General features: G+C 55.1%; 1 protein-coding gene across 1 annotated transcript; it reads right to left on the reverse strand.

Moving 5' to 3' along the window:
- Positions 1–1662: 1662 nt before the first annotated feature.
- Positions 1663–5833, reverse strand: DLK2 (delta like non-canonical Notch ligand 2). Its single transcript, XM_042890963.1, has 5 exons — positions 5761–5833; positions 4650–4713; positions 3633–3763; positions 3007–3151; positions 1663–2541 (listed from the first exon to the last, which is right to left on the reverse strand). Exons 1-5 carry the CDS (start codon positions 5831–5833, stop codon positions 1764–1766), a joined length of 1191 nt encoding a protein of 396 aa, XP_042746897.1. The 3' UTR covers positions 1663–1763.
- Positions 5834–13935: the final 8102 nt, after the last annotated feature.

Genomic DNA, 13935 nt, shown 5'->3' on the forward strand with positions numbered 1-13935 from the left:
CAAGGGAAAGACAAGACTGAGTCAGTGCCTTGCAGATATTACCGTCCTGAGGCAGGTCCCTACCCACTGCAGTTACGTCTCTCTTTGCTCAGTGACAGGTAAGGCTGGCCTCAAGCTAAGCAGCCTCTGATGTTTTGAGATGTTAAGATCAAGAAGGCCCTGAGATCTCTAAACTTCTCCCAGCAGGACAATGCCAGGGCAGCAAAGTTAAGGGCTTCCAGGCAACAAAAGGTTTATGATGACTTTGGGCCAGAACATTGGGTAGAACAATCCACGTGCCGCAGTCTGGTTTTGCACTTTTGAAGGCAGTGATGAAAATACAGATACTCACAACTGTACAGGACAAGTAGCTGAGCAATGTGATGTAATTGAATCTGCTGAGAGCAGGAGGTTGATGTACAGAAATGCCTTCAACCTAAATTATTTTATCATTCTCTAATACAGTTTCTGGGCTTGTAATTGTTTTATTTGATAAAGGTACATTATCCATTCATGTATTAAAAAAATAATCTTTTTCATGAAGCCCCAGACCCCTCTCCCAGGACTCTCTCCTGGCTGAGTGCTTAATCTGCTGGCCACTCTCTTTCTACATGACCTCAAACCCTGTTCTGTGACCCTACAGGCCAGTAGTAGGGGTTGTTTTGTTGTTTATTTTTTAAGATTTCCACTGTTTGACCCCTCATTCCTGTGAGGAGGCACAGAAAATCCTGACTGTGGCAGGTAGGCCCTGCTTGCTGTACACCAGACCAGAAAAGGCAGAGCAGAGCTGGTACCAAGGCTAAGTGCCTCTCAGCCTTGCTTTAGCAAGGAGAATGCAGTGCTGTATCTGCTTTCTACAGTCATCATTGGCTCCGTATCCTGTCCACACATCCACTGCAGGGAGTTTAGCTTGGTTACTATCAAGAAACTCTGCAAGGGCTGGTTTGAGGTTAATGCCAGCAGGGTGCTTTGGAGGGACTGGCAGGGGAAATGAGGATCCTGTATTGCTCCTGAGCCAGTTGCAGCACATCTCCAGTCTTGGCCAGCGCCAGTTTCACCTGTGAGGACATGAGAAGGACCAGCTCAGGCCCGGGATGCCCCACAGGGAAGAGGCCATGCGCTTCCCCATCAGCAAACAGTAAAGCAGAAGTGCACGTTGGGTTGGGGAAGGAGCTTTGCTGTCTGTGTCCATACCAGAAAGGACGGCTCCATAAGTGGGGAGAGGAGACACCACAGATCATCAGGAGAAAGGTACAGAACATGTCTGTAATACTAAGTCTGATGGTAAGAGGAAGGAGCGTCACGTAGGGCAGAAAAAGGGCAGGAGACCCTAAACAATCTCTAGTCTTTCCAAACTGGCTCGCCTGGCCACAAGGCCACATCTGCTTGTGCCCTTGGAACACGGCATCTGAAACTACAGCCTCCAGAAAGATCTGGGAGACCCTGTTCCAGTCTGATGAGTTGTAGAGGACCTAGCAGAAGACGCTTGTGAGACAGCACTCCAGCAGTCCCAGTCCATTTCCAAGTGCTCACACTGGAGCGGTACCAATGCTGCTCCCTTGCAGGGCTGGCCCCATGCAGCCCTGCCTTCACTCGCACAGGCGCTGGCCGGGTGGAGATGGCTTGGGCCCATTGCACCGAGCTCAGCACCGTGGGGTTTTGTTGATGTGCTCACTGCCCAAGGAGCCTTTCCCTACTGCCCAATTTGCACCAGAACAGCTGCCTGGGGTGCAGTTCGAGGGGTCTGCCAGCATGATGACCTGCAGGGGCCCGGCTCAGAGTGCTCAGAGCTCTGTTGTTTTCCTGGGCTCGATCAGGACCGAGTTTAACATGCCCACCTGGCACTCCTGATCTTGGAGCTTCCTGGCAGCCTGTGAAGGGCTTTGGCACCAGTTCGACCGTTGTCGGCCCCTCTGCCAGTTCCTCAGGATGAGCAGGATAGTGATGAGGACCAGCACTGCCGTCAGCACCCCAAACACCAGCACTGTCACCAGCTGGGCTTCGCTCAGCCCTGAGTCCCTTTGGGTCACCACCTCTTTCACAGAGATTTTTAACAACCCTCCTCCCGGCACTTTCTCACTGTGGTTGGCCACGCGCCGCCCCGTAACTGCACTCCTCATGGACTCTGGCTGTGTCACCTCAGGCATCTCGCTGGTGGTGCTCCTAATCGCCCAGCCGCTCTCGTGGTTCAAAGGATGGTAGGGGGGAGCCCAGGTGGGCTCAGGGATGGAGATCTCACAGGTTTTGCCAGTGAAACGGTCCGGACACAAGCAGTCATAGTCATTGATGCGGTCATAGCACTTGGCCCCATTTTTGCAGGGCTGGCTGGCACAGTCGTTGATGTTGATGGTGCAGAAACGCCCCTCGAAGCCCACCTGGCATTGGCAGGAGAAGCGGTTGATGCCATCATGGCAGGTGGCACCGTTGGCGCAGGGCCGCATCAGGCAGTCATCCACGTCGTGCTCACAGAGAGCCCCCACAAAGCCAGCGAGGCACCGGCAGGTGAAGTTGCTGGCAAAGCCGTTTTCATCTTGACACTGCCCCCCATTCTTGCATGGAGACCTGCAAGGAGAGAGGAGGGAGGTCATGGCCCTGGAAAACAAGCGACTCCCCCTGCCATGGGGATGGAAACTCGCTACTGGAGCTGGCTGCCAAGCCACAGGGCAGGTGGATGGATGCGGTAAAGGAGGATGCGGTAAAGCTTCTGCCTCTATAGTGACAAGATTGGGATGTCCCCAAGGCACAGGGCAACTGCTCAATGGGAAGAGTCCGCAAGCCAAGGATCTGAGGAAGATGCAGTTCCTCCTGGTGCTCCTTAAGGCACAACTGGTGTCAGTTCATTGCATCCACATTGACAAGGGATGGGAACCTGCTCAGATCACAGCCCTAGCAGGACTACAGCATGCCAAGTTAAACTAAAGCCAAAGATGGTTTTGGCTTAACTCCATTAGTGCATGGAAATCTAGAGACAACGAGCCAAGCTGAGCTGCAACTAATGCTGTCTGTCATCACAATGCTGTGCCTTACCCTGCCTTCTCACATGGCCCTGCCTTCATCTCACAGTCCTTCCCATGGAAGCCCTCTGGACACAGACAGGAGTAGTCCCCATCTCGGTCATAGATGCACTGAGCCCCATTCTGGCATGGGGACTGATGTTCGCAGATGTGGACGTCTGAGGGGGGAAAGAAAAGGTGGAGTGAGTGAGAAATGAGAATTAATGCAGTCACTTCAGTTCCCAAACTCTGCCAGACCCAGTGGGGATGGGAAAGTGGCCACACCTTCTCCCTCCTTCCTTTCATGAAGCACTAGCAAGCCAGGCCTGGAGGTGGCAAGAAGACCCCTTGTTGGCCTGTGTGATGTGCCAGTGCTGTGCGCGCCAGCCAGCAGGAGCTCACCATGGTGGTGGCATGGGGGAGTTGCACTGTTAGGCCAGATAACAGCACTTGGATACAGTGCTATGCTGCTCCCAGCATGCAGCTGGGGACAGCCAAAGCAGCCCAAGCTGGCATCCCACACGTGGCTTCTGGCTGTGCCATCCCTCCTATCAGTGCAGGACTTTAACCACGGCACCCTGAAGCACAGCATGGGAATGAGATTGGATGATGCTCCACTGTCCCTTGCAGAGCCAGCCATCCGCACAGCCAGGGACTCACCCTTGTCGCAGAACTTGCCGGCCCAGCTGCTGTGACAGATGCACTGCCAGGGCTGGTGGCAGGTCCCGTGGAGGCAGCCCGGCATGCGCACACACTCCTCGCAGTACTCGCCCTCCCAGCCTGGGTCGCACCTGAGGGGACAGGGCAGCGTTGTGACACCCAGCTTTTCTGCACCTACTGAACAAGCCCTGTGTATCTCCCACCACACAGCCAGACAGGCAGAGAGAAGCCCCATCTGTAACACCAGGATCCTCAGGGGATGGGACGAGAGGTCCTGTACTGGAGTGGGTGGTCACTATGCAAGTTCTCACATGATGTGGCCAGCATGTTGAAAGCACTGAGCTACAGGGGAGGGTCAGGTTGGGTGTTAGGAAAACGTTAATCACCAGAGGGTGGTCGGGCCCTTGAACAGGTTACCCAGGGCAGTGGTCATGGCACTCTTGGAAGTATGATCTGAATTTTGAATGGTCCTAGATGGAGCCAGGAGTTGGTCTCAGTGATCCTTTTGGGTCCTTTCCAACTTGGAATATTCTACAACTCCGTGACTCTACAGGCTTATGGGTGCAGCATGGTGGGAAAACAGAGCCCTACAGGATACGACGAGTCTTCTGCCCCAGAGGAGCGGTGTGGTGGCCACAGCCACCAACAAGCAAAGCTATGGTGTCCCAGTAGCCTTCCCTCATCCTATCAGCTCTCAGCAAGTGCTAAGAAAAGAGGGCATCTCTATGGAAGCAGGGCTGAGCGGAGGTGGCACCAGATACTGCAAAAGCTATAAACAAAACAGCGTGAAGATAAACCTCAGGATAAACCTGAGCGTGGGCAGCAAGCACCCCTTCCCTTGGGTATCACAGGCTGTGGTGCAGAAGAGAAGGTGTGAGCGGCTTTCCTTTCCCAAAAGAGAAAGCCTAAAAACTACAAGGACAGAAGTCCCTGGGCACTGGGGCAATTTCGGTGGGGTGTTGCCAAAGCTGAGGTGTGGATGAGGAAAGATAAATGCATCGAGGGAGGTGAACGTACCTGCACTTCCCATCCTGGTCGCAGCTGCCATGGGCCAGGTTGCAGTGCTCACTGCAGTCATCACCTGCAAGGCAGGGACAGGGGGCTGAGGTTAAACAGAGATCATGGGCGACCCCAGGTCTGCTCTGGCCCTGCTGGCTTGCAGGTAACTGAAAAATGGGACCCTATGGCCTGTACTACAGCACCTGGACCATTGGGGCGGGAAGGCTCAGGCACACACAGGGCACAAAGGCACCAAAGGCAGAAGTAGTGAGAACGGGTCCTTTGTGTCTCTAGGATGTTCCCATTCCTGAGAAAAACTGTTTGCATGCAGCAGACTGCAGCCAGGGCCCGAGCACTCCCCTTCACCTTGAGGAGCAGGTATCCAGTTCTGCTTATTTATTTAAAGGCCACCATAAAGAGGCTGTAACTGAGCCATGGCCTTGCCATGCCACGTCTCACTCATGATCCACGTCAGCCTGCTTTCTCCAGCTCCTTGTCTGCTTTCATCCCAACCTCCCCCTCCGTCCCGTCACCTGCTCAGCGCTTTCTACAGGAACCCAATGTGCACCCAGGCCAGCAAGTGACTGCCCGCCCTGATCAGGCTCCTTCATCCATGAGGCATGAGCCTCCCAAACCTCCATCCGTGAGGCAGGAGCCTCCCAAATCCAACCAGGGCAGTGGTGCTGGATCTGCTCGGTCCAGGCTTGGGTATCACTGTCCCTCCTGCCTGTGAGCACCTCTCCTGGCAGATGGCTTTGGGAATTCAGCACTTATCTGGAGTGGGGGTAGGGCAAGATAATCTTCAGGATTTTGCCTCACGGGATCCAGGATTAGCCATTTGGGGTCAGGATCTTCTCCCCCTCTCACCCTACCTCTCCCAGAGGGCCTATCACAGTGAGATGTGGGGCACTGGGACCTCCCGCCTGCTCATGCACTGCCACCCAGCTGCCACCGCAACAGGGCCTTATGGTCACCATTAGTTGCCTCCCAGGTGATGGATGATGAAGCAGCATTGTCTGGTTTTCCATGTCAGGCCAGCTCTATTTTGCACAATGAGCTCAGGAGTTTTGTCCATGCCAGGAATGGATTTAGAAAGGTGGACAGAGAAGAGCAGGACCCAGAGACTCACCTTGGGCAAGCTGGTGATGGGCTAAGAGGATCCAAAGCAAGGACATGAGCTGGAGACAGAAACTCCTGAGCATGGTCAGTGTGGCCCCACCGAGATGAACACCTACAGAGGCAAAAAGAGCTGGCTGAGGAAAGGCCTCTGGCTCACACTGCAGCATCACTTCACGTGTCCCTTCCTCTCCACTGCCTGGGAGTTCTGAGCTGAAACATCCGGTTTTGTACGGGCTTCTCACCACATACCTCTCTGTCCTTCCATGCTCCTTCCTCTAATGCAACATTGGAGCACTAAGAACCTAGAAGCCTTCTGACACGTGCATATGGGAGACCAAACAGATACACTCAGTGCTGAGTGCACAGCAGCTGAGGCTGCTACACTGCTCTGTTCAAGGCTCTATGAACACTAGCGCTGCCAAGGGGACCTTCCCCTTCCCTCCCTGCATCAGGGGACCTGAGCTCTGTGTTAAGTGAGGTGTGAGGTTCCTGCACTGCATCTATCCTATGCTCACAGCACATGGGCTGCTTTTCAAAGACTCACTGCCTGCAGCAAGCAAACCTCGTAAGCTGGTGGCTAAGATGCGAAGCTCCGTCTGGCTCAATTACGACGAAAGGGAATGGGGTGGATTTGGTGGTGAGAGGGCAGTAAGTAGCACCAGGGAAAATAGCATTGGTAAGGAAGGGGGTGAAGCAATAGGCCCTAGGGTTGAAGCCCCAAGCAGCTCACTAGCTGGGTGAGCTTCTGCCCTTTCCTTCTGCCACCCCACAGAGAGACCTGTGAGCCCTGATTTTCTGACCACCTCCTGCCCTTGTAAAGTAGCATTAAACACTCTTCAAAAAACACTTCAATCCCTCCCAGCCTTCTGGGGTTGTTTAGGGCAGGAAATTCTAGGGTGATATCATAAGGATATTACTATAATGAGATGGGAGGGGTTAAGCCATCCCGTGAGGAGCGTGGCATGGAGCAGGCTCCATCCAGTTGCGTGGGTGTGATGAGCAGAGGCCGTGCTGCTCTCAGCCCCACTGTGAAGTGAGAGAAGGTTGCGTTGGGTCTGCAGCTACTTGGAAGACTTTCCAGATTTGGAGAGAAGTCACCTCCACACCTACATCCATTGCAGGACAAGATGCTAGGGACACTTTTAATGGCTCGACACATGTGGACCAGACAAAATCACCCACTGAGCCCAAAGCAGTGATGCTGTTAAGAGCATCTTGCCACAAACAAACCATCGCCCACAAAGGACACAGCATTTTCAGACAGTGTCCCAGCCAAATTCCAGCAGGGATCACAGCATCCTCCCTCTGTGTGCTCCCCTTGTCACCGTGCTCTCAGGACTGTCCTGCGCTTCCTGCCCTGAAATGCTGGGCAGTAATGGACAGCTGCAGCATTTCAGGAGAGGGCGAAGCAATGCCTAGGAAACTTATAAAATAATTGAGGGCTGACGGGTGAGCAGTTGGCAGCCCATCCCTTAGGGCTGTTGAAAGCCCGACCGCCGATCACCACGCGTCATTGCAAAGCTCGCTGCGCGAGGCTCCCCACTGCTGCCCCTTCGAGCTCCGGACCTCCGGGTGCTGCCTTCGGTGGCCGCATCCCGGGGGAAATCGGAGCCCACGCGGATGTCAGCGGGCCTGGCCTTGGGGCACAGGACGCGCCCACTCTCTCTTCCCTAATTCCCTCCAGTGCCCCGGGGCATGAGGGCCCCCCCGGGGGCAATTACAGACACCCTCTCGCGGGTGAGCGGGAACCGCCGGAGGCGACCGGGGACAACCTCAGAACGAGGGCATTTCCCCAGTCTCCCGGCCCGGAGCTATCGAGGCACGGCAGGATGCACCGGGAGATGCCGCGCCGCAGCGGCTCAGCCTTCTCGGCCCCTTCAGACCCCGCGGCTTCACGACCCCTCCGGATCCCCCCGCACTCCCGGGAGGGTCCGGGCGGGGAGCGCTCGCTCCGCTGCTCCCCCTCTCCGGCCGGGGGGCCTCGCACCACCCGGGCCCCGCCGCCTTCCCGGGCGGCGGGGGCCGCGCAGCGAGACCCGCCCACCTCCCCGGTGGGCTCGCCTCGGCGACGCGGCGGCTCGTGGGGCTATCGCGGGGCTCGGGGGGTCGTGGGTGTGGTGGCCGGCGCGGCTTCTGGGAGGTCGGCTGGGGTGATGGGGAGGCGCGGGTCTGCGGAGGGAGCTGCCGCGTGTGCCGCTCCGCCCGCCGCCGCCGCCGCCGCCGCCGTGCGCCCCGGCCGCCTGCCAGCGGCTGCGTGTGCCTGCACATCCCCGCTCCCTCCCCGGGACATCCCGCCTCCCGCAGCCCCAAACCGCAGGCAGCCCCCCCGGGCCGGCTCGGCCCGACCCGCCCTGCCCGCTCACCCCTGCCCTGCTCCCGCTGCCTCCGGGGGCGGCCACACGCAGGACTCCCACCCACCCACGGTCACTGCGCGGGCCAGGCTGATCCCCCGGACCCACGAACCGTGGCAGCTCCGGGCTGGGAGTCGGATCCCGGAGGAACCCCTTAGCAGGGGGCAGGGTCAGACATCCCCGTACACGGAGGCTTCGCAGCTGGAGTCGCGCAATGCCGGGCTCCCGTATTGGTCACCTCCCGCTCAGCACCTCTGCCTACGCACCAGGAAACCCCACCAGATTTCCCCCGGGCTTCACAAAGCTTCAAGATATTGAGAGAAGTGAAAATGCCACCCCAGACCCTCTGTGCCATCTCCGGTCCCTCCACTGAGCACACCTTCATTTTCAAGCCCTGCGATTTAAAGTCCAAAACTAGAGAAACAACGTGAGGCAACCACACCAGTAAGAAGGCACCCTGCCAAGCTGCCAGGAAGGAGCCATCCCACCCAGCTGTGGTTCTTGGTGCTTCTCCTGCTGCTGCTTGTGAGACATAGAGACCGATGCTCCAACATGGAGACAGCCCTGTGTGAGGGGCTGGGCAGCCAAGTCCTTAAGAGGAACAGCTGCCTGTGCTTCTCCTCACCTTGCATGGCCTTTCTGCCACTCTATAAGACCAGATTACTCCACCACCTTCCAAGGCCTAGCTATCCTTAATTAGAAATCATCCGCCCCTTTTCCATACTCCATTGACCCCAGAGTTTGCTATTTTCCTCCAGGAAGCAAGAATAACCGAATGCTCCTGGTACTCATGTGGGTATTATCAGTTCCTGCCTCCTCACCACATCCCTGCCCTCTCTTTGTCACTTCCTGCAACCCCTATGACTCTCATAGCCCCACCAAAGTCCAGCTCTGCACTTCATCTGCCTGCAGACCTCGGTTTGTTCAGACAGCACAACTCTAGGGAGCTGTACTATGGGTTCCTACCTCATGTGCCTCCTTTCTGCCTCCCTTCTGCTTTCCTGTCAGGCAAAAACACCGTGCTTCTCTTTGCCTGCCTTCCCCTATCTTGATCACCCCATGGAACTGCTCCAAGGGCCCTGAGGATCAGGTAGGTCCCAGTCTCCTGCAGCTCGGATGCTGACTGAGGTGCATCAGCTCTAGGATGCTTCCTGCAGTTTTCCATCCTGCTCTCATTCTCTTCTGTGGATATCTGCCCTGGCACTGCACCACATTGCGAGGCCATACCTGCATGCAGGTAAACCTTGATTGAATTAACATTATAAAAAACTCTTGCAGATCGACGCTGTGTGTTGGTACCCAGAAGCATCTGTATCCACAACAGGAGTTGTGCGGGAGGGGGAGGTGGGATTGGGTTGCAGTGAGCTGAGCCACACACGTGGCTTCCCCATAACAGTCATCTCCGAGGTGAAATCTGTGGCCAAGGCTAGGGAGGGGAAATCGGCTGCTGGAGATCTGCATGCCAGGCAGGGGAGTGGAGAAGGGAAACCATGGCAGGGATTCAGAGGGTGAAGTGAATACATCTGAGGAAAAAGAATCTGGGGTTTGGTTTATTCCTGTTGGTGTGAGCACCACAGACAGGGAGGGGTGAGCATAGAAAAGTGGGTGCAGAACGGAGCAGATAGATACACCAGGCACAACGAAACCCCAAGCATGCTCCTTTCTCAGCACTGAAGGGCTCTTGTCCGATCCTTGGGCAAACTCTGAGCCTTGCTCTGGCTGTCCCCAGGCTGCCCATGATGACTCCAGCAAAGTGACTCTATTTGCAGACCCAAGGTATGAGATTTGAGGAGGGGATTCCTGCATTTGGCTTTGACCCGGCTCTAATATGCTCTGATCCCTGCCGTGTCATCCCTAGGGGCGTCGCGCATGGAACAGCTGCTGGGTCAGAATTAGGAAGGATTTTTTCCTAGCCATAAGAATCCTTCCAGTGCTCTTCCCTTCGCTGAAGGAAACCCCACAGAGAAGAGACCCAGAGTGGGGTTGGGAATCCCCCATCACCACAGCACCTTTGTGTCTCTCCTCCGTGCCTGCCAGCTGCAGGCTCCCTTCTGTACCATCATTCCCAGTGAGATGAAAAAGTTACCTGTCAAAGCCAGCTGGGGCTGCTTGCTTTTCCTCCAGTGTCTGCAGCCTGCACCTTGGAGACAGCTGGACATGAGGGGTGAGGATGCTTGGCTTCAGCAGCGGGTGATACTGCCTCTTCTCCTCCACTGAGGAACCTTCCCCAGAGCAAGAAGAGAAAGAAGCTCTTCTCTTTGCAGACTCCCAGGAAAACTCACCCCTTCCTGCCCACTGCAGTCCCTTAAGGGAGACAGAGGAGCAGCACAAGCAGCTGGAGAATGGCCGCAAACACCTCTGAACTGCCAGCTTACACCAGCATCCTCCCCCGCGGCTCAGGACGAACCTTTCCTCTGTATTGAAACGCTTGCTGTGCAGCACTGGCCCGGGGTCTCTGGGTAAAAACAAATGTTCTCCCCCATGCCACCCCCCTTGTTTCTCCCATCCCACCCCAGCCCACAACAAACATCAGCAGCTCGCTGGCCCCGCAGCCATGTAACCCAACCCCAGCCATTGTTCCCCCTTCCCCAAGGTCTATATTTGACTCTGCGGCAGCACCATCTCTGTGTGGATGTGTGTGTGTGTGTGCTCACCGCACGCGCACACTCCAATATTTGTTCAGAGCCTCATTCTCCAGATGCCCGGGATTGCTTAGAAATAGCTTCCATGGGCAGTAGGTGTTTGTGCCTGCAGTAGGGATGTGGAGGGGGTGGGCAAGAGAGGGGCAGGGAGAGGGTGAAGGTCGAGGGTGCAGGAGCTCCTGGCTCTTCCTGTGTGATTTTCACCATTTCAGTAATCTCTCACCCTGCAGAGGGCGGATGGAAGGAAACACAGCAACGCTTGTGGTCAACAGCAACAGCGGGACTGGTGGTGGATCTGGGGAAGGATGGAGAACAGGGAGATGTGTAGTTTTGGTGAATCCATCAAGTTCCACAATGCCCTGTGTTTTGCTGTAGTATAAATGCTCCGAAAGCCCTTCAGAACTTCCTAGGATGAGACAATCAGAAATGGCTTCAGGAAGGGAAGTGGCACTGGCTCCCCAGAGAAACTGCGGGTGTCCTATCCCTGGAGACACTCAGACCAGGATGGATGGGGCCCTGGGCAGCTGAATTGGTGGTGACAGCCCACAGCAGGTGCCGGGGCTGGGTGGGCTCTAAGGTTCCTTCCAACCCAAACCATTCTATGATTCTAAGATAAAACTTCAATTCCCTTGGTCCTGGTGTCTTTACAAGGGGTGCGTCAGCCCATGAGAGCTCTGGGATTCACCCTCCTCCATGTTAATGCTGCAGTGAGGGCAGCCTCTGTAGGCTACCCCAGGATTTATTTTGTGTTTTCCCAAAGCCTTCAGGAATGTTGCCCAAGCACAGTGTCACATTCCCTGTGACCCTGAAGTCCCTGGGAACTTTGCTGAGTCTTGGTGGTCTTTTTCATTTGGATCCCTTGTGGCCTGAGAGGACACTCAGCAAAATCAGAAATAATACAATCAAAATTAATGATAGGAAGGATCCCCTTTATTCTAAAAAGGGTACTCATTCAGGGAAATCATCGCTGGAGGAGAAGATGTTCGGTACGCTTACAAAAATGACTGGACATTTATATAGACATTAAGGATAAAGAGTGATGAACTCCAAAGAGCTATAAACCCTCCTGCTCCAGGGTGTTGAAGATGAGTTCTAGGCTATGGAGTAAGGCTTCTACCTTCCCCTGAAACAGGAGGATGGGTGTCTGGGAGAGGAAGGGTGCTGAGTGTGAGAAGGCACCACTCACATGCACCCACTGGAGAGCAGCCACAGAGCGGTGGCCTAGCCTTTCCCATCACCATGGCCAAGGACTTGACAGCTGCTTTAGTAGCTCTATGAGGTATTTCAGAGAGATGATTCCCACTGCTCAGAGCCACGTGTCAGCCTCAAAATGGCCCTGTGGGGCTGGAAAAGTCACACATTGTTGAGAGATACAGATTCCTTGAGCACAACTTATTTCTCTTGAAGTCAGAAGAGAGCCACCAGAAAAAAATATATATATGTATGCATATATTTGACTAATTAACTTCGAATGCACTTGAAGAGGAAGGGAGTCAGGTATACATGGAGAGTGGCTGGAGAAACAGTGTATCATCTTTAGCCCCCACAGCTCAAAAAACTGAGCCATCCCCTTACAGAAAGCCCCCACAAGTTCACCGCATAGGATCTTGTTTTGCCCTATGATCTTTGGCTTCCCTTTTTGTATTCAACAGCCACTGCCATGGCTGTCCCTGGACACAGCCCTCAGGCGGTGCACCCCTTCTCCCTGCAACCTCCCACTGCCAGGGGAGGTTGGGAAAGATCAGGTGTTAAAGAGAAGCTGTCAGAGGATGTCTGCCAGGCCTTCCACTTCCCGGCATGCACCATAGGGTGCCTTGAAGCCCACCTCCAGCCGTGCCCTGTCCTGTCCTCTTCCAGCTGGCAGCTCTAGCAATAAAACCTCCCTATCTCACTGGGAGCACGCGAGCATTTAATGGGAGTCTATTGAAGAGAATGTTTGGAGCTTCCTCACAGCTCATCTCCAAGCTTGCTCCTGGGCGTTTGCAGAGGTTGGCTTATCTCCGTGTTTGCAGAGAAACCTGTCAGGAGTCCGTGGCAGTGAATTTCAAGGTCATTTCACAAAGCTAGAGCCCATGCTTCGAAAGACTTGATCCCTGGCTGCGAAGGATGGGAGTCCGTAATTACCAGCCCTGGGGGGCATGGATGAAGGTTGGAGGGGGAGGCTAATTGCAGACTGACTGTCTCCTTGGCCTTCAACATCTCTCGTGGAGCAGGGAAGTGGTGTGCTCAGCCAAGCACCAAGCGTGTCCTAGGGAAAGGTAATTCCTCCCCAGCCTGCCTGAACCCGTCCCTATAAACAACGAGAGCTGCATTGGGAAGGCAGCGCTGCAGAATTCACACACACACACACACACACACACACACACAAAAAAAAAAAAAAAAAAAAAAAAAAAAAAAAGTCCCTCTGAGCTGGAGAAGAAAACCAGGCATGCAGAAAGGCTCCGTAGGAGACAGCACACAACCACGTGCCTCTTCCTGGAAGAGTCTGCAAGTCCCTGCCGTGCCCTCAGAGGCAAACAAGGGCTGAGAGCCTGGATCCTTCCCCCCATCTGTGCACCCCAGGGAGGTGCCACCACCAGCTCCCTGGTGTGGATGTGCGCACCATGTCCCCTCATGTACAGGTGGGTGCTCTGCCCCGTGCCATGTCAGGCCCTAGGCCTGCACCTCAGCCCTACCTGCTGCCCCACGCAGGCTCTGCTCCAAGAGACATCCCCCTTCCCCTCCCAATACTTTTAGCTCAGTTCACTTCAAACCCTTTATTAGCATGACAAGCTAAACAAGTTTCAACAAAGGGGAACGGATTCGGAAGCCCTAGAGTCTGGATCTGAGGCTAACACCGTTACTTCAGCCTTCGTTCCTGGATAGGGTTTTCTCTTGTATTTAAGCTGCTGCTCTTCCCCTTGGGCACGGGCACCATTTCTTGCTGCCCCTTCACCAGGCTAATTCTCTGTCATGAAAAGATGGCAGTTCTTCAGTCTCCACTGCAGGGTACACCTGTGCTGGCACTGGCAACCCTTGAGGCAAAAAGGCTTTGCAGAAAGCATTGGCTGGGTGAGGCGAGGTGAGGCCACACAGCAGCCCTGAAGACTCACATGGTGGAAGCTGGAGGCACTGTGCTGGGCACAGAGTGGGCAGCAGGCCCTGCTGGGTGGCTGAGCACCTACGGTAGAGCCAGCAGTCGGCCAAGGAGCA

This window comes from Lagopus leucura, unplaced genomic scaffold, assembly GCF_019238085.1.
Source record: "Lagopus leucura isolate 7727_CA_CO unplaced genomic scaffold, USGS_WTPT01 Super-Scaffold_73, whole genome shotgun sequence".
In the NCBI taxonomy this organism is placed as follows: domain Eukaryota; kingdom Metazoa; phylum Chordata; class Aves; order Galliformes; family Phasianidae; genus Lagopus; species Lagopus leucura.

Coding starts and splice junctions, on each gene's coding strand:
- DLK2 (XM_042890963.1), bottom strand. CDS start 5,833: ATGCTCAGGAGTTTCTGTCTCCAGCTCATGTCCTTGCTTTGGATCCTC. Junction 4,714..5,760: donor CCATCACCAGCTTGCCCAAG/GTGAGTCTCTGG, acceptor CCTGCCTTGCAG/GTGATGACTGCAGTGAGCAC. Junction 3,764..4,649: donor GACCAGGATGGGAAGTGCAG/GTACGTTCACCT, acceptor CTGTCCCCTCAG/GTGCGACCCAGGCTGGGAGG.